Source organism: Equus asinus, chromosome 12, assembly GCF_041296235.1.
Source record: "Equus asinus isolate D_3611 breed Donkey chromosome 12, EquAss-T2T_v2, whole genome shotgun sequence".
NCBI classification, from domain to species: Eukaryota; Metazoa; Chordata; class Mammalia; order Perissodactyla; family Equidae; genus Equus; species Equus asinus.
Window position 1 is genome coordinate 62,765,276 of NC_091801.1, and position 21,455 is coordinate 62,786,730.

Here is a 21,455-nt window from a genome sequence, read left to right on the forward strand (position 1 = left end):
ACAATAAAAATTTATCACACGCCAACTCAGAGTCATTCACTGGACTAAGGAGTTTTGGGATTACAGACAAATCCTCCAAAAGTTCATAGTCAAGCAGTCAAAGAAGGACAGGTAAGCAGGTAAATTACAGTGTATTTTGATACATTTCATAAAGGAGGTATAAATAAAATATTGTGGAAACAGAGAAGATAGGGGGAATAATTTCTCTGGAGGGATAAAAGGAGAGTTTCTTTCTTTGGAGAATGTCCTGATTTCCTTGAATTTACCAGAAATGTAGCTTTGTGAGGGCAGGAACCATGTCTGTTTTGTTCATGTCAGTACACCTGGCAGCAAAATCATGCCTTGCTTGGGGTAAAGCACTCAAATATTTGTAGCTCAAGTAACTTCTAATAGATACAGAGCAGCTACCACAGGCCAGGCACTATGCTAAGTACTTTGCTTACATTATGTTATTTAATCTTCACAGGAGCCCACAAGTTTCCTCAGGAAAGAACCAAGACTTAGAGAAGTTAAGACATTCACCATGGTTTCTAGTTAGAGGCAGAACTGGTACTGAACCCACCTTTCTCTTATTCCAATCCCATGCCTTCAACCACTAGGCCAAACTTGCTTGATAAAGAGAATTGGTCACTATTTTGATTATTGCCATTGATATGATTGTTTTCCATCCTTTGGCTCTCTTCTTCATTTTTCCTAGCACATAGGAGACTGTCAGCAGCTGGGATAATTGGAATGGGACGTGAGAACGCTTTTGGCCAGATGCCCTCTGGAAATAACACTCTACCAGTTTGCTCAACTTGGAAAGCTTCATTCCATCCTTGAATTGTGTGAGAATTTCCCACTCAACAGCTGTTGGCCAACTGAGAGCTAATTAATCCTAGAGCATAAATAATAGCTAATCATGGAGGTCTCTTCCTCCCAACAATCGGGGCTCCAGATGCTGGGCAAGTGTTCGAAATGGCAGCTCCAAGGATAAGGCTAAATTGTGGTATCTGAAAATGTCATCTGGGAATTGTCTGCCTCAGAACCACAGAAATGCTAATTAAAAATGCAGATTCTTGGGCCAAATTTCAAGTTGACAGATTCAGTCTCCCACATGACTCTTGTTTTCATAACATCTGAGAATCACTGCATTGTTTGGCTTTGGGAGATTTGAGGGGCTGAGAATTTTGTCTCTAGTTTAAATTTTTCTAGCCCTGCTTCTAAGAAGAGGTTTCCATTAGATTATATGCTTGTACAGTGCTTTTACAACACATATCACACAAATATCAGCAGGGCATAACCTGATACATAAAGTCAAGTAAGAATTCTCCCTGTGGGCCTGAAGAATCAAATGAAGGCCTTGGGAAAAATTAAGACAGTGTTCTTTAAAGAGGAAGTAGCCAGCTTGTGGTCTTTGAAGCAGTGGGTGAGAAAAGAGCCCAAAGAGTCTTACGTTAGTGGTACAAAATCACTTTCCTTGTAGTTTTCATACTCAGTTCAATGGAAGCCATAAGCCTGAGGCTAATGGGCTGGATCTCTCTGCAGACTTGTGGCCTGAATGATGTTGAAAACAATTTTTAATCATGTATTTAAAAATCAGGAGTGTTCACATAAGAATCTAGATTCCTGGCCTCTCTTGCTAAACCTAAAAATATGGCAATACGGGGTCCTCTTTTCTGAACCAGTGGTTTGTGAGATTTGAGCAGACACTGTCCACGCCTCCCTGCTCTATTTATCCACCCTCTGCTGCTGCACACCTGGCCACTTCACTCATTTCCATTACCTGCCTGGCCTACCAAGGCATTTGCACTCATGACAGAAGCACAGCTGGGAGAAAAGTAGGAGGAAGACACAACAGGAAGCAGATGCTCCTGGAAACATATTCTTCAAATATGAACCTCCTTGTCCTTCCGCCATTTTAAAAGTTCCTGTGTTGACTTGTTAGTTGGCAGTAATGTAAGAATGTTTAGAGGAAACAGCATGAAAGCAAGCCTATAAGGCTGGAAAAGAAGGTGGTCAAAATAAGTGGCTTTTTATTTTCAAAATTGCCCAGTCACCCACCAATGCCCTGGGGCCTCCAACTCTACCTGGGAGGTCATGTCCAGGGCTTGCTTCCAATTCTTATAGAATATGGCTGTTTCTCTGTGTATGTACCTTGGCTTCCAAGTTTTATAAGAGAGAAATTTTTAAATAAATTAGTTTTATAGGGAGACTTATAGAAATTAATTGTTTATTGCAATAATGTGAATATAAGGAAAGAAGAAAGAGACAGGCTTACAGGGGTGTAGCTACATACTTCCTGATACTTTCTAGGTATGAGCTATTGGCCTGGCTTGATGCCTGTTACATTCATAGAGTATTTCATTTAATCCTCACCAACCCCGTGAGGTGGGTATTGCTACCCAACTTCATGGATGAGGAAACTGAGGTTCAGAGAAGGGAAGAGGTTGGCCCAGGGCGCATTAGTGGTAAGTGGTGGAGCTGGGCTTTAAATCCAAGTGTGCCTGATTGTGAAAGCAGTGATCTTTCTACCAGGGGATCTAATTTGATATATTCTAATTTTTTTACATGGTTTCAAGAGACATAAATAATGTTGTGACAAGGGATATGTGTAATGCTACTTAGTGGTTTATTTCATATTCACCAGTAGCTCATGCTACCTTAGAAATTTAACAGGTGGGCATGTTTTTGGATGGTGTGGAAGTTCACCTGCCTTTGGATTAAGATTCTCACAGGTGACTGCTGAGGGTCTCTTCTGACTTCTAAAACTTTGTGATTATTTTCCAATTATTTAGCACTATATAGTTTAATTGTTTGGAAAAAGATCGTTAAGAGAAGATGTCTTGGAGTGACATCAGCAACATGGCAGAGTGAGTTGTTCCCTTTATCTCTCCCTCTTTGAACTGCAACTAAATGGACATTCATTGATCAGTGGAGGATACCCACATAGCACAACAGGATGCCCAAGAGATCCATGTGGCTATATATGTGAAGATGGATGGATCACCCATGGGGAGGTGGTGGAGATAGGTGAGCACTCTCTGGCCCCCTGGCAGTGCTGTGCATATGCATGACCACTCTCCCAGCTGGCGTGAGCAGTCATAGTACCACTGTGGCCCCAAGGGTGGGATCGCGCCTCAGCCTGACTGTGGGAACAGGTGACAGCAGCCCTGAGCCCCTGAGTGATTGCTTTCCCATGCAGTGAGAGGGCCCACAGTGCTGCTGCAGTCCCAGAGAATGGCCCAGACTTGGACCCCTTGGGGAGGCCCCACCCACCAAGTACAGCAGCCAGTGTGACCAGAGGAAGAGGTGACGGTGGGTCTGCATGCCCAGGTGAATGATTGCCTGGATGGTGCAAATGCCCATAGTACTGCTGCAGTCCTGAAGGTGGGAGTGTGTCTTGGTGTGACTGAAGGAGCAGGTGGCGGGAGCCCTGAGCCCCTGTGTGATCACTTTCCCATCCAATGGGACAGCCTACAGTGCTGCTTTGGTCCCAAGGAGTGGCCCAGGTTAGGACCCCATGAGGAAGCCCTGCCCACTAAGCACGGTGGCCAGTGTGACCCTAAGAAGAGGAAGCAGCAGATCAGCATGCCCAAATGAATGCTCTCCTGGCAGGTGCAAGCACCCATGATACCTCACAACTTCCAGCAGATGGGGTGGGATCAGAAACACGGCTTTTGCTTCCCCCTAGTGGTAGCAGGTGGAATCGGTGACCTCATACTACCACAAATGTCCTGGCAAAAGATTAGTTGATCAAACACCATGAGAAAGTACAGAAATAATTCGGAGCGGGAAGAGAATGACAATTCTCTAGAAACCAACCCTGAAGTCATGGGAATTTACAATCTAAATTACAGAGAATTCAAAATAGCTGTCATAAAGAAACTCAGTGAGTTAGAAGAAAACTCAGACAGTTCAATAAGCTCAGGACTAAAATTAATGAGAAGAAGGAATACTTCATCAAAGAGACTGAAACGATAAAAAAAAACAAGCAGAAATTCTGAATGTGAAGAACACAATTAATGAAATAAAAAAATCATCTAGAATCCTTAAAATATAATAGAGCTGATGTTATGGGGGAAAGAATTAATGATTTAGAGGGTAGAAATATAGAATTGCTTTAAGTGGAAGAGGAGAGAGAACAAAGATTTTTTAAAAGATGAAGAAATTATTCAAGAAATATCCAACTTAATTAGGAAAAGCAACATAAGGGTTATAGGTATTCCAGAGGGAGAAAGGAACAGAGAACTTGTTCAAAGAAATAATAGCTGAGAACTTCCCAAACCTGGGGAAGGAGCTGGATTTACAAATACATGAAGCCAGTAGAACTCCTAATTGCATCAACACTAAAGGACCTTCTCCAAGGCATGTAATAGTAAAACTGGCAAAAGTCAACGACAAAGAAAAAATATTAAGGGGAGCAAGGCATAAGAAAATAACCAACAGAGGATTTCTCAGCAGAAACCTTACAGGCTAGGAGAGAATGGAATGATATATTCTAAATACTGAAAGACAAAAACTTTTAGCCAAGAATATTCTATCCAGCAAAATTATCCTTCGGCTATGATGGAGAAATGAAAGCTTTCCCAGATAAACAAAAGTTGAGGGAGTTCATCACCACTAGACCTGCCCTTCAAGAAATGATCAAGGATGCCCTCACACTGGAAACAAAAAGGCAAAGGTCTACAAAACTTTGATCAAATAGATAAATAGACAAAATCAGAAAACTGCAGCTCCCTTTCAAAACAAGGAAGCAAATACTTAAATATAACTTAAAAGATAGACAGAAGGAAAGCATCAAGAGTAACTACCCAACTTCAACTTAGTCACAAACTCACAACACAAAATAGAATAATTTGTAACAACAACAACTCAGAAGGGGAAGAGGACAGGGATGGAACTTTCTTAGGCTAACGGAGATAACAGGCTATCAGAAAATGGATCATCTCATCTATGAGATCTTTTATACAAACCTCATGGTAACCAATAAACAAAAAACCAGAACAGAGCCACAATTCACAAAAAAAGAGAGAACTGAGAAGACCGCCACAGAAAACCTCCAAAATGAAATGGCAGTAAGAAATACAATGGAAGAGAAACAATGGAAACAGAACAACCAGAAAACAGGAGATAAAATGGTAGTATTAAGCCCTCATATATCAGAAATCACTCTAAATGTAAATGGATTGAATTCTCCAATCAAAAGACACAGAGTAGCTGGATGGAATAAGAAACAAGACCCAACTATATGCTCCCTCCAGGAAACATATCTCAGCTCCAAATACAAAAATATGCTCAGAGTGAAAGGATAGAAGATAATATTCCAAGCTAATGGCAAACAAAAGAAAGCAGGTGTTGCCATACTTATATCAGACAAAGCAGACTTCAAGATAAAAAAGAGGGCTGGCCTGGTAATGTAGTGGTGAAGTTCACACATTCTTTTTTGGTGGCCTGGGGTTCACAGGTTCGGATCCTGGGAATGGACCTAGCACTGCTCGTCAAGCCACCTGTGGTGACATCCCACATAAAATAAAGATTGCCACAGACGTTAGCTCTGTGACAATGTTCCTCAAGCAAAAAAAGGAATATTGGCAACAGATGTTAGCTCGGGGCCAATCTTTCTCACACACGCATGAAAAAAATAAAAAAGACAATGAGAGACAAAGAGGAGCAGTATGTAATAATAAAAGGGACTCTCCACCAAGAGAACATAATGCTTTTGAATATATATGCACCTAATACAGGAGCACTAAAGTATATAAAGTAACTATTAACAGACCTAAAGGGAGAAATTAACAGCAACACAACAATAGTAGGGGACCTCAACATACCACTTATATCAATGGATAGATCATCCAGACAGAAAGTCAACAAGGAAATAGTGGATTTAAATGATACACTTAAGCAGATGGACTTAATAGATACATATGGAACATTCCATCCAAGAACAGAAGAATACATATTCTTTTCAAGTACACATGGAACATTCTCAAAGATAGATCATATGTTTGGAAACAAGGTAAGTAGCAATAAATTTAAGATTGAAATCATCTTTTCTGACCACAATGCTATGAAAATAGAAATCAACCAGAAGAAAAAATCTGGGAGGTCAGAAATATCTGGAGACTAAACAACATGCTACTGAACAACCATTGGATCAATGAAGAAATCAAAGGAGAAATATAAAAATCCGTGGAGACAAATGAAAATGAAAATACAACATACTCTTATGGGATGCAAAATTCACAGCAATACAGGTTCACTTCAACAAACAAGAAAAATCTCCAATAAGTAATCTTAAACTACACCTAACAGAACTAGAAAAAGAAGAACAAAGCCCATAGCCAGAAGGAGGAGGGAAATAATAAAAATTAGAGCAGAAATAAATGAAATAGAGACTAAAAAAAGGTAGAAAGGATCAATGACACTACAAGCTGATTCTTTGAGAAGATAAACAAAATTGACACTTAGACTGATCAAGAAAAAAAGAGATGGCTCAAATAAATAAAATTAGAAAGAAAAGAGAAATTACAATATATACTGCAGAAATACAAAGGATTATAAGAGAATACAATGAAAAACTATATGAACACAAATTGGACAACCTAGAAGAAATGGATAAATTCTTAGACTCATACAACCTTCCAAAACTGAATCAAGAAGAGATAGAGAATCTGAATAGACCAAACACAAGTAAAGAGATGGAAACAGTAATCTAAAACCCCCCAAAAAACAAAAGCCCAGGACCAGATGGCTTCTTTGGAGGATTCTACCAAACATTCAAAGAAGATTTAATATCTATCCTTCTCAAACTATTCCAAAAAATTGAAGAAGAGAGAACACTTCCTAACTGATTTTATGAGGCCAAGATTGCCCTTATACCAAAACCAGACAAGGACAAGACAGGAAGGAAAAATTACTGGCCCATATCAGTGATGAACATAGATGCAAAAATCTTCAGCAAAATACTTGGAAACCAAATCCAGCAATACATTAAAAGGATCATACACCATGGTCAAGTGGGATTTATAACAGGGACACAGGGATGGTTCAATATTGGCAAATCAATCAATGTGATTGATTAACAGAATGAGGAATAAAAACCACATGATCATCTCAATAGATGCAGAGAAAGCATTTGACAAGATACAACATGTATTTATTATAAAAACTCTCAAAAAATGGGTATAGAGGAAAATACCTCAACATGGTAAAGGTCATATATGATAAACGCTTAGCCAACATCATAATTAATGGTGAAAAACTGAAAGCTATGCCTCTGAGAACGAGAACAAGAACAAGAGAAGGGTGCCCACTCTTGCCACTCCTATCCAACATAGTACTGGAGGTTTTGGCCAGAGCAATTAGGCAAGAAAAAGAAATAAAAGGAATCTAAATTGGAAAGGAAGAAGTGAAACTCTCATGGTTTGCAGATGACATGATCCTATATGTAGAAAACCCTAAAGAATCCATCAGAAAACTATTAGAAATAATAAACAACTACAGCAAAGTTGCAGCCTATAAAATCAATTTGCAAAAATCAGTTGCACTTCTATACACTAACAATGAGCTAGCAGAAAGAGAAATCAAGAATACAATCCCCTTTACAATCATAACAAAAAGAATAAAATATCAGGGAATAAACTTAGTCAAAGAGGTGAAAGACCTATACACTGTAAACTATAAGACATTACTGAAAGAAATTGAAGAAGACAAAAAGAAACGAAAGATATTCCATACCCATGGGTTGGAAGAATCAACATAGTTAAAATGTCCATACTACCTAAAGCAATCTACAGAAGCAGTGCAATCCCAATCAGAATCCCAAAGACATTCTTCACAGAAATAGAACAAAGAATCCTAAAATTTATATGGAACAACAAAAGAACCCAAGTAGTCAAAGCAATTCTGAGAAAAAAAGAACAAAGCTGGAGGCATCACAATACCTGACTTCAAAATATCCTACAAAGCTATGGTAATTAAAACAGCATGGTTCTGGCACAAACACACACACACAGATCAATGGAACAGAATTGAAAGCCCAGAAATAAACCCACACTTCTATGGACAGCTAATTTTTGACAAAGGAGCCAAGAACATACAATGGAGAGAGGAAAGAAAGTCTCTTCCATAAGTGGTGTTGGGAAAACTGGACAGCCACATGCAAAAGAATGAAAGTAGATAATTATCTTCCACCATATACAAAAATAAACTCAAAATAGATCAAGAACTTGAAGGTAAGACCTGAAACCATAACTCCCAGAAGAAAATATAGGCAGTACACTATTTGACATTTGTCTTAGCAACATCTTTTCAAATACCATGTCTACTTGGGCAAGGGAAACAAAAGAAAAAGTTAACAAATGAGACATCAGATTAAACAGCTTTTGCAAAGCAAAGGAACCGTGAACAAAACGAAAAGACAACCCACCAACTGGGAGAAAATATTTGCAAATCATTTATCCGACAAAGGGTTGATCTCCAAAATACATGGAGAACTCAACTCAACAACAAAAAACAAACAACCCGATTAAAAGGTGGACAGAGGATATGAACAGACAATTTTCCAAAGAAGATATACAGATGGTAAACAGACGTGAAAACATATTCAACATCACTAATTATTAGGGAAATACAAATCTAAACTACAATGAGATGTCACCTTGCACTGGTCAGAATGGCTATAATCACCAAGACAAAAAACAATAAATGTTGGAGAGGTTGTGGAGAAAAGGGAACCCTCCTGCACTGCTAGTGGGAATGCAGACTGGTGCAACCAATATGGAAAACAGCATGGAGCTTTCTCAAAAAATTAAAAATAGAAATACCATATGACCCAGCTATCCCACTACTGGGTATGTATCCAAAGAACTTGAAATCAATGATCCAAAGAGATTTATGCATCCTTATGTTCATTGCACACTCACAATAGCCAAGACATGGAAGCAACCCAAGCGCCCATCAACTGATGACTGGATACAGAGGAAGTGGTATATGTATACAATGGAGTACTACTCAGCCATAAAAAAGACAAAATCATCCCATTTTCAACAAAATGGATGGACCTTGAGGGTACTATGTTAAGTGAAATAAGCCAGACAGAGAAAGACAGACACTGTGTAATCTCACTCATATGTGGAAGATAAACACATGGACAAAGAGAACAGATTACTGGTTACCAAAGGGGAAGGGGGTTGGCGGCTAGGCAAAAGAAGTAAAGGGGCACGTATATATGGTGATGGGAAAAAATTAGAATGTCAGTGGTGAGTATGATGCAGTGTATACAGAAACTGATAAATAATAGCATACACCTGAAATTTCACAGTTATAAACCATTATGACCTCAATACAATTTTTAAAAAATAAATAAAAAGATGTCTTAAAACCTACCATTTCTTTCTAAGATGATGAAATGTGTTGCCAGTTAACTATAACATTCATTCATTTCATTTATTTTTCTTTTCTTTTTCTCCAATTCTATTGAGATAATATTGATATATAAATTGTGTGAGCTTAAAGCATACTTGTTGATTTGATACACTTACATATTGCAAAACGATTACTACCATAGTGGTAGCTAACAGTTCTATCTTGTCACGTAATTACCATTTCTTTTTGTGGTGAAAACATTTAAGATCTACACTTTCAGCAACTTTCTAGTATATAATACAGTATTATTAACTATAATCACCATACTGTATGTTAGATCCCCGGAACTTTTTTATCTTATAACTGAAAGTTTATACTCTTTGACCAACATCTCCCCTTTCCCCCCATCCCTTAGCCTCTCCTACTGCCATTCTCCTCGCTGCTGCTATGAGTTGTGCTTTTTTAGATGTCATATATAAGTGATATCATAAAGTATTCATCTGTATGTGCCTGACTTATTTCCCTTAGCATGATGCCTCAAGGTCCATCCATTTTGTGGCAAGTGGAAGGATTTTCTTCTTAGACTGAATAATAAATAATAGTCCACTGTGTGTATACCACATTTTCTTTTTTTTTTTTTTTAAAGATTTCATTTTTTCCCTTTTTCTCCCTAAAGCCCCCTGGTACATAGTTGTATATTCTTCGTTGTGGGTCCATCTAGTTGTGGCATGTGGGACGCCGCCTCAGCGTGGTCTGATGAGCAGTGCCATGTCCGCGCCCAGGATTCGAACCAACGAAGCACTGGGCCGCCTGCAGCGGAGCACGCGAACTTAACCACTCGGCCGCGGGGCCAACCCCGACATTTTCTTTGTCCATTCATCTGATTCCTTATCTTGGCTTTTGCGATTAACGCTACAATGAACGTGAGAGTGCAGCTATCTCTTTGAGAGCCTGTCTTCATTTCCTTTGGATATATCCCAAGAAGTGGGATTGCTGGATCATATGGTAGTTCTATTTTTAATTTTTTGAGGAAAAACTCTGTACTGTTTTCCATAGTGATTGCACAAATCTACATTCCCACCAATAGTGCACAAGAGTTCCTATTTCTCCACATCCTTGACAACACTTATTATCTCTTGTCTTTTTGATAATAGCCATTCTAACAGGTGTGAGGTGATATTGTGGTTTTGATTTGCATTTCCCTGATGATTAGAGATGTTAAGTAACTTTTCATATACCTTTTGTCCACTTAGATGTATTCTTTGGAAAAATGTCTATTCAGTTTCTGTGTCCATTATTAGTTAGATTGTTTTTTGCTCTCGAGTTGCATGGGTTTTTTTGTAATTTTGGATGTTAACCCTTTATCAGATAGATGATTTGCAAATATTTTCTGCCATACGTTGCCTTTTCATTTTCTTGATAGTATCCTTTTCTGTGCAGAAGCTGTTTAGTTTGGGGAAGTTTCACTTGTTTATTTTTGCTTTTGTTGCCTTTGCTTTTGCTGTCAAATCCAAAAATTTTTTTTCCACGATAGATGTCAAGGAGCTTACCCCCTGTGTTTTCTTCTAGGAGTTTTATGGTTTCAGGTTTTACATTCAAATCTTTAATTCATTTTGAATTAATTTTTGTGTATGGTGAAAGATAATGGTCCAATTTCATTCTTTTGCACGTGACTGTCCAATTTTCCCAAAACCATTTATTGAAGAGACTGTCCTTTCCCATTGTATATTCTTGGCTCCATTGTGGTAAATTAATTGACAATATCTGTGTTGGTTTATTTTGGGGCTCTCTATTCTGTTCCATTGATTTATGTGTCTGTTTTTATGCCAGTACTATACTGTGTTTGTTTTTTGCTGAGGAAGATTACCCCTGAGGTAACATCTGTGCCAATCTTCCTCTGCTTTATATGTGAGTTGCCACCACAGCATGGTTGATGAGTGTTGTAGGTCTGCACCTGGGATCCAAACCTGCCAACCAAGGCTGCCAAAGCAGAGTGCGCTGAACGTAACCCCCGTGCCACGGGGCCAGCCCCCATACTGCTTTGATTACAATAGCTCTGTAATATAGTTTAAAATCAGGAAGTGTGATGCCTCCAACTTTGCTCTTTCTAAAAATTTCTTTGGCTATTTGGAGTCTTTCATAATTCCACACAAGTTTTAGGATTGTTTTTTCTATCTCTTTTGGAATTTTGATAAGATTACATTGAATCTGTAGATCACTTTTGGTAGTACAGATATTTAACAATACTAATTCTTCTAAATCATGAGCACAGAATATCTTTTCATTTATTTGTGTCTCCAATTTCTTTTATCAATGTCGTATGGTTTTCAATGTCTTTTACTTCCATGGCAAAATTTATTCCTAAGTATTTTATTCCTTTTTGATGCAATTGTAAATCAGATTATTTTCTTAATTTCTCCTTCCCATATTTTTTTAGTATACTGGAATACAACTGATTTTCATATCTTGATTTTGCATCCTGCAGCTTTACTGAACTAGTTTATTAGTTCTAACAATTTTTGGGTAGTCATTAGGGTTTTCTATACATAATATCATGTCATCTGCAAACAGATCCAACATTACTTATTTTTTGATTTGGATTTTTCTATTTCTTTTTCTTGCCTAATTGCTGGGGTTAGGACTTCCAATACTGTTTTCAATAAAAGTGGCAAGTGTGAGCATCCTTGTCTTGTTCCTGATCTTAGAGGAAAAGCTTTTAGCTTTTCACCATTGAGTATGTGTTAGCTGCGGGCTTGTAAGGTATGGCCTTTATTATGTCGTGGTACATTCCCTCTATTCTCATTTTGTTGAGAGTTTTTACAAAGAAAATATACTGAATTTTATCAAATGCTTTCACTGCATCTATTGAGATTATCATATGATTTTTACCCTTTTGTTAAGGAAGTGTGTCACACTGATTGATTTTGAATGCTGAACCATCCTTACATCTGTGGAATAAATCTCACTTGATCCTGCTATATGATCCTTTAAATGTGCTATTGTCTTAGGTTTGCTAATATTTTGTTGAGGATTTTTGCATCTGTGTTTCTTAGGGTTATTGTCCTGTAATTTTCTTTTCTCGTATTGTCCTTGTTTGTTTTGGTATTAGGGTAGTACTGATCTTGTAAAATGAGTTTGGAAATGTTCCCTCTTCCTCTATTTTTTAGAAAGATGAGAAGGACTGGTATTAATTCTTCTTTAAATATTTGGTGGAATTCACCAGTGCATCCATCTGGTCCTTCGCTTTTCTTTATTGGGTGATTTTTTTTTTTTTTAAAAAGATTGGCACCTAGGCTAACAACTGTTGCCAATCTTCTTTTTCTTTTTTGTTTTTTAAGGATTGGCACCTGGGCTAACAACTGTTGCCAATCTTTTTTTTCTGCTTTATCTCCCCAAACCCTCCCTGCACACAGCTGTATATCTTAGTTGCAGGTCCTTCTAGTTGTGGGATGTGGGACTCCACCTCAATGTGGCCTGACGAGTGGTGCCATGTCTGCACCCAGGATCCGAACCCTGGGCCGCTGCAGCAGAGTGCGCGAACTTAAGCACTCGGCCACGGAGCTGGCCCCTGGGTGATTTTTGATTACTGACTGAATCTCCTTACTAGTGATTGTTCTGTTCAAATTTTCTATTTCTTCAAGATTCGGCCTTGTAGGAATTTATCTACTTCTAGGTTGTCCAATTTGCTGGCATATAATTGTTCATAGTAGTCTCTTGTGATTGTTTGTTTCTTCCTTATCAGTTGTAATGTCTCCTCTTTCTCTTATATCATTATTTGAGTCCTCTCTTCATTAGTTAGTCTAGCTAAAGGTTTGTCTATTTTCTTTATTGTTTAAAAATACCTGCTTAGTTTCATTGATCTTTCTATTGTCTTTTTAGTCTCTATTTCAGGGGATTGGCCCTTGAATTTGTAATTTTTTTCCTTCTACTAATTTTGGACTAAGTTTGTTCTTTTTCTAGTTCCCTAAGGTATAAAGTTACGTTATTTACTTGAGATCTTTCTTTTTTCTTAACATAGATGTTTATAGCTATAAATTTTCCTCTTATAACTGCTTTTGCTGCGTCTAATTAGTTTTGGTATTTGTGTTTCCATTTTCACTTGTCTCGAGATACAGGCATACTTTGGCGATATTGTGGGTTTGGTTCCAGACCACTGCAATAAAGTAAATATCACAATAAAGTGAGTCACACTATTCTTTTTGGTTTTCCAGTGCATGTAAAAGTTATGTTTACCTTATACTGTAGTCTATTAAGTGTGCAATAACATATCTAAAAAACAACATACATACCTCAATTAAAAATATTTTATTGCTAAAAAGTGCTAACAATTGTCTGAGCCATCAGCGAGTTATAATCTTTTGCTGGTGGAAGATCTTATAAAAAACACGGTATCTGCAAGGCTCAATAAAGTGAAGTGCAATAAAACAGGGTATGCCTGTATTTATTTCTCTTTTATTTTTTGACCCATCGGTGGTTCAGAGCTTATTGTTTTATCTCCACAAGTTTGTGAAGATTCTCATTTTCTTCTTAAAATTGATTTCTAGGTTCATCCCATTGTGGTCAGAGAAGATGCTTGATATGATTTTAATCTTCTTAAGTTTGTTAAGACGTTTTATGGCCTAAAATATGATTTATCCTGGAGAATGTTCCACGTGTGCTTGAGAAGAATGTGTATTCTGCTATTTTTGGATGGAATGTTCTGTAAATGTCTGTTAAGTCCGACATCTGTTCTAATGTATAGTTCAAGTCCACCATTTCCTTGTTTAATTTCTGTCTAGATGATCTAACCAATGTTGAAAATGGGGTATTTAAGCCCCTTACTATTATTATATTGCTGTCTATTTCTCCGTTCCTAGATGTTAATATTTGCTGTATACATTTCAGTCTCTGATGTTGGGTGTATATATATTTATGATTGAGATTATGTCTTCTTGATGAACTGACCACCTTTATCATTATATATTGACCTTTTATGTTTCTTGTTACTATTTTTGGCTTAAAGTGTATCTGTCAGGTATAAGTGTAGCTACCCCTCACACTTTTGGTTTCCACGTGCATGGAATATCTTTTTCCACCCCTTAACTCTGAGCCTATGCCTGTTCTTAAGCTGAAGCAAGACTCTTGTAGGCAGCATCTAGTTGGGGCTTGTTTTTTGTCCATCCAGCCCTTCTGTGCCTCTCGATTGGTTAATTCAACCCATTGCATTTAGAATTGTTATTGATTTGTAAGGAATTACTAGTGCCATCTTGTTAATAGTTTTCTGATTGTTTTGTATTTCCATTATTTCTCCCTGTATTTCTGTGTCTCCCTTTGTAAAGTGGTGATTTTCTGTGGTGGGGTCTCTCTTTCCCTTTTCTTTATCTTTTGTGCTTTAACTCTAGGTTTTTGCCTATGGTTACCATGAGGCTTACACAAGACATCTCTTAGACAACAGTCCATTTTAAGCTGATAGTAACTTAACTTTGTTCGCCTACAAAAGCTTCACCCTTTTATTTTGATGTCATTATTTACCTCACCTTATATTGTGTATTCATTAACAAATTATAGTAGCTATTATTATTTTTTGTCCTCTTTTCCTTTGACCTTTATACTACAGTTAAGTGGTTAACACAACATCTTATTACAGAATTAGAGTTTTCTAAGTTTGTACGTTTACTTTTGCCAATGTGTTGTACACCTTCATATATTTTTGTGTGTCTGACTAGCATCTTTTCATTTTAGCTTGAAGAATTCTTTACAGTATTTCTTGCAAGGCAGGTCTAGTAGTGATGAACTCCCTGAGCTTTTTTTCCCTAGGAAAATCCTTATTTCTCCTTCATATGTGAAGGATAACTCTGCCAGATAACTTTGCTGGCTGACAATTTTTTCTTTCAACACTTTGAATATGTCATTGTACTCTCTCCTGGCCTACCTAGGGTTTCTGGTGAGAAATCTGCTGTTTGTATAATGGGGGTTCCTTTGTAGGTTACCATATTTTCTTCCTTGGCTGCTTTTAGAATTCTTTCTTTACCTTTGATTTTTGACAGGTTCATTTTTATAATGTGTCTTGGATAAGCTATTTTACATTGAGATAATAGGGTGATATCAGCTTTGTGAACTTGGATATCTAATTATCTCCCTAGGTTTGGAAAGTTCTTAGCTATTTTTTCTTTCTTTTTTTTTAAATTGAGGTATAATTGCCATACAACATTATATTAGTTTCAGGTCTACAACATAATAATTTGATATTTGTATATACTGCTAAATGATCACAGTAAGTCTAGTTAACATCTGTCACTATACATAGTTATAAAAATTTTTTCTTGTTATGAGAACTTATAAGATCTATTTTCTTAGCAACTTTCAAATATGCAATACAGCAGTATTAACTATAGTCACCACGCTATACGTTATATCCCCATGACTTAATTATTTTATAACTGGAAGTTTGTATATTTTGACCCCCTTCACCCATTTAGCCCACCCTTACCAATCTGTTCTCTGTATCTAAGAGCTCCACCCCCTTTTTTAGATTCCACATATAAGATTATACAGTATTAATCTTTTCCTGTCTGACTTACTTCACTTAACACAAGGCCCTCATGTCATAAATTGCAAGATTTCATTCTTTTTTATGGCTGAATAATATTCCATTGTATGTCTATACCACATTTTCTTTATTCATCCAAAGATGGACACAAGTTGTTTCTGTATCTTGGCTATTGTAAATAATGCTGCAGTGAACACGGGGTGCAGATATCTTTTCAAGATACTGCTTTCATTTTCTTCAGATAAATACCCAGAAGTGGATTTGCTAGATCTTACGGTACCTCTATTTTTAATTTTTTGAGGAACCTCCATATGATTTTCCATAGTGCTTGCAACAATGTATATTCCCACCAACAGTGCACGAGGGTTCTCTTTTCTCCACTTTCTTGCCAATACTTGTTATTTCTTGTCCTTTTGATAATAGCCATTCCAATACATGTGAGGTGATATCTCATTGTGGTTTTGATTTGCATTTCCCTTATGATTAGTTATGTTGAGCATCTTTTCATGTATGTGTTGGCCATCTGTATGTCTTCTTTGGAAAAATGTCTATGTAGATCCTCTGCCCATTTTTTAATGTTTTTTTTTTCTATTGAGTTGTATGAGTTCTTTATATATTTGGATATTAACACCTTACCAGATAGATGATTTATACTTTCTCCCATTCAGTAGGTTGCCTTTTCATTTTGTTGATGGTTTCTGTTGCTGCACACGTTTTCAGCTTGATGTAGTCCCAGTTTTTGATTTTTGCTTTTCTTGCCTTTTTTTTTTTGGTGTCAGATCCAAGGAATCATTGCCAAGACTGATTCAAGGAGATTACTGCCTATGTTCTTTTCTAGGCATTTTATGGTTTTGGGTCTTACATTTGAGTCTTCAATACATTTTGAGTTAATTTTTGTGTATGGTATAAGGTAGTGGTCCAGCTTCATTCTTTTGCATGCAGCTGCCAGTTTTCCCAATGCCATGTATCAAAGAGACAATCCTTTCTCAATTGCATATTCTTTGCTCCTTTGTTGTAAATTAATTGACCATGTATGTGTGGGTTAATTTCTAGGCCCTATATTCTGTTCCTTTGATCTATGTGTCGATGTTTACGCCAATATGACAGTATGTACTGTTTTGATTACTGTATCTTTGTAATATAGTTTGAAATCAGGTAGCATGATACTTCCAGATTTGTTCTTCTTTCTCAAGGTTGCTTTGGCTATTTGGAGTATTTTGTGGTTCCAATGTTTAGAATTGTTTGTTCTACTTTTGTGAAAAATGTCATTGAAATTTTGATTGAGTCTGTAGATTGCTTTGGGTATTATGGACATTTTAAGAATATTAATTCTTTCAATTCACAAGCATGGAATATTTTTTATTTGCATCTTCTTCAATTTCTTTAATCAGTGTCATATAGTTTTCAATGTACAGGTCTTTCACCTCCTTGGTTAAGTTTATTCCTAGGTATTTTATTCTTTTTGATGCAATCATAGGTTGCAAATGAAATAATTTACATTATTTGACAGTACTGAAGGAATATAACTTTAACATAGGATTTACACTTGATTAGGGCCCAGATACTTACACGTGTTTTTTGGTTTACCACCCTGTCAATATTAGCTAGCTTTGTATTCAAATCAGTGATCTTAATTCAGCATTTGCCTTTTCACTGACATTAAAAAAGTCCTATTCCTGAAATTATTATCCTGCTAGTTCCCTTATTAATGAGCTAAATAGAATTTTGACATGTGCTATTTATATGAGCATTGTTAACATTTTCGTAATTGCTGACAGTACTCTTAAGTATCTTTTGAATAAATGAATGAATTGGGTTGTTGCAGTCATCTCTACAAGTCTTAAATAATGCTAACAAGGGAATGTATTGAAATAAAAGAATCAGCAGGTATTGAAGACGTAGAAGGTGAAGGAGCCACTCACCAAGATAAGGCATTAGCGGGTGTGAAGAAGCAGAACTAGCTCAGTTTTAGATGGATTGAGACACATGTGGTCCTTCCAAGTGGAGATGTCCATCTCACATGAGGTGCCCTAGTTTAAGAACCTTGCCCAAGTGCACACACATTGAGTGGCCTGAATCAAAGCCAATGTTATCCCCATCATACAAAGGTTAGCTGCTTTTCAAATTGCTTTTAACTAGCTCCTAGGATTTTTACAACTCTTGGAAACAGGTGGAACTTGATGTTTATTTTATCTTAGAAGCAGGCCCTGATAGAGAATAAAAGCTTCTTGAATTTTAAGCTTCATAATCAAATTAAGATTAGGAGCTGGGTTTCCAGACCCCTGACCCATTGCTCTTTCTACTGCACCCTTCTGGCAGCTCTAAGATTGAAGAAGTAAATCGAGACACACGGTTCTACTCTCAAGACTCCACCTAGGCTTTTTGTCCCAAGTCAAACACTTACTGGTTCTGCTATACCCAAAACAAAACCATTTCACCTTACTTACTATGCTGAGCTATCACTCAGATCTAAGCAAAAGCTGTCTGTCATCTGAGAATACCTTCTGGACTACACCCCAGGAACTTTGGTATGCTGTACTCTAGGTTCTCATCCTTTTTCACAGGTTATAATCCTTTACTACTCCATGTTTACCGTAAGCGGGGAGTCCCAAATTAAGGCATCTTTGGGTTTAAGCAGAATTGGTGCTTAGCAACCACCGGTTTTCCTACTATAAACAGCATTAAACTGTGTAAGCTTAAGATACAGCGGGGCTTAAACCATGCAGTCTTAGTATCTTAAAACTCACAGCTGGGAGTAGGACAAACCAGGCTTGAATGCAAAGGCAGGTACATTCCAAGTTACTGAAATCCCTGGCTTTTGGTTGGCTTCTCAGACGGACCCAGAAAGCCTCTGGTACATGCTCATCAGCTGAGTCTGTTTAGGATCCCAAGGACATACACCCATAAGCATCTCATAATTTGTACCTATTTAGCATTTACAGAGATAAATCTGTGCCCCAAATATTCCTCAGCACAAGCCATTTGTTGGCTTCATTTTAATCTTAATACATTCTAAATTATATTATAGAGATTATACATCTACCAAAGTTTCAGCTTCCATGGCTCTTCTGTTAACTATTCTAGCCTCTCATTTTTTAAGTCTAAGACCTTGAAAAATTCACTATTTGAATAATTATTAAGGCAAATAAAAGAGGAGGCATAATTAATTTCTTTCATCAATGTCCTGGGGAACAATACCAACTGAATGATCAATACTCCAACATTTACAGCTTATAACACAACTTTTATTAGAAAAGTTATACATAACATAGCATCAACTATTTTCAAGAACAATATTAAACCCGATAAGCAACAAAAACCAGACTAACAAAATGTGTAACAAGAAACTAATGACCTTTCTATAATCAAACATTCAATTATCTACAATGTCTTTTTACAAAGGGAGAAAAATCCACGGTTTACAGGCACATCATATTGAAAATAAAGCTGCAATAGCAATTTTATACAATTACAATTCTCAAGAAACTGAATCATCAAAACAGTAATTACGAGTTCACAAATTTAAAACATTTCACATAATTTTTAAATTATTGGGTATACACTGAAGTCTGAGTTTCAAAAGTGATTTTTTTTCCCACAAAAGTGCCAACACTTTTTCAGTGTGAGTAATTTTGCCCTAAAAAGTTAGATATGTTTTGATAATCATCATAGTCACATAATTTCTGGTGCTATCTGGTCTGTTAATAATAATAAAGCCTTTATTTGGATGTGTGTTTTTCTTCACTTAAATTATAGGAAACCAGATATAGGATTTCTGTTGCAAAGCTATTAAAATAAAGTTCCAAACACAGGAGTGTGCAGCATTGGAAAAAGAGACCAGTACTAAAACTTATAATAAATATGAGAGAAGCCATTAGTTTTTACAGCGTTGTCTGCTTAAAGGTTAAGTCTCCCAGGTGTACAATTTCCCATCAGTTTGTCCTTTTAGCTGGCATAGCAATTTCTATTTTCATGATCTGAATACTCAAATATATTCAAACATCTTTTAAAACTTTGATTTATAGCTCCTGGAAAGTTATGTTTTTTATATTCACTCTATTCTAAAAAGTCTATTTCTGCTCATTTTAGAGCCTCACTAAAACAACAGATTTCAGGATAGTAAGGTTCATTAAAAAGTCTCAAGTGGAATGATTTAATAAAATAGAACGCTTTAAACCAAGTCCTATCTTTTTGTAGCTGAAGGGGACTAGTTATAACACAATTTCACACATCCCCTTGGTCATTATGGAATTATACTTTAAAACATATCTCAAGAGGACGATCTCTGTTTCGGGCACCATCCCTAAGCACAGTTGTTACCAAAAAGATTGCTGGTGTTACTGATGGGAAAAGACAATTTCTTTCCGTCCAAGACTCACACCATAGCTCTTAAATTGTCAGCCATTTATCCTGACAAGTTTCCCTTTCCAATAGAGAATGGACAGCTAAGATAAAAATCCTGACTTTTGACTGCTACTCAACATTATTACATGCGCCAATATTGCACAACATCTGTTCTGAACTGTTAAAACAATCTTCTGGGTCCTTGTTTTCTCCATCAGAACACAATCACAATCCATACAAGCAGTTTCTCTTAAAGATGAAATTGTTAAATTTATAAAATGAAGAAAGAAAAAGGCAGACACTTTGTACAAAAATCTAAATTTTTCTCAAAGGGTTTTGTGTGCCCTACACATGGGGGCAATTTGTACACACTAGTGAAATGAACACTAGCTATAATGTTTCTAGCTGCTCAAATAATGTGGAACCTTGGTCCAGGCGTTGCAATGATGTCACTGTATGGTTCTTCCTGTGTCAGCTCAATAGCTTGCTGCTTTTTAAGAACCAAGAAGCTGTAGAACTTTGCTGCAGCTTGCTTTCTGTTTGTGTTTCGACATAACTCAAGCAAACTGATGGATTCAGCTCCAGTTTTAGCAAGAGCTCGCTGAAATAAAAAAGGGAAGAATTAAGCGAAAGTAATCTACACAATAAAGTAGTAATTTTAAAAGGATGCCAATTTTGAATCTTGGAAAAAGTATACTGTATATTCTGTTGGAGGCTGGGAGTGGACTTTTTGGAACAGTTAAGAAGGTAAAAGGACAAAGTAGATTACATCTAAAATCAAAAAAAGCAAAGTTGTTCCAACAAATATTAAAACAATTCATTTCTTTGGACATCTATTGCGATAAGTAGTAAAATCTAGCGCTTTCAGGTCTTAAAATTTCAACTGATTTTTAAATCTGACTGACCTTTGAATCTATTTTAGGAAACCTTGAATAACTTGCCTGGTATTTCTTAGTTGTTCAAGATATCTCATATATATCTGATACATTCAGGCCCAAGGATAAGTGACAATAATTAAATCTGCTAAACCAAAAATAAGATGATGCAGACACAAAAGAAGTTCCATCAAACATCACTACAGTTCTGCTGTGCAGGATAACCATTTGGAAAGTGTTCACCTGGATGCCTTCCAGGAAAACTCTTGGCCTAACGGTTTACGTATTAAAATAGTTTGAAATAAGTAGTTTTGGAAAAAGTTTCACAAAGGCAGAATTTTTGGTTATAGCATTTA

General features: G+C 36.8%; 1 protein-coding gene across 2 annotated transcripts in view; it reads right to left on the reverse strand.

Annotated features, from left to right (window-relative positions):
- Positions 1-19,103: 19,103 nt before the first annotated feature.
- RAD21 (RAD21 cohesin complex component) overlaps positions 19,104-21,455 on the reverse strand; it is a 29,258-nt gene continuing 26,906 nt past the window's right edge. For both annotated transcript variants that reach the window (XM_044780762.2, XM_044780763.2), the window contains exon 14: positions 19,104-20,825. In XM_044780762.2, coding sequence (XP_044636697.1) covers positions 20,634-20,825 — 192 coding nt within the window. In that variant the 3' untranslated portion in view covers positions 19,104-20,633. The remainder of the gene's footprint in view (positions 20,826-21,455) is intronic.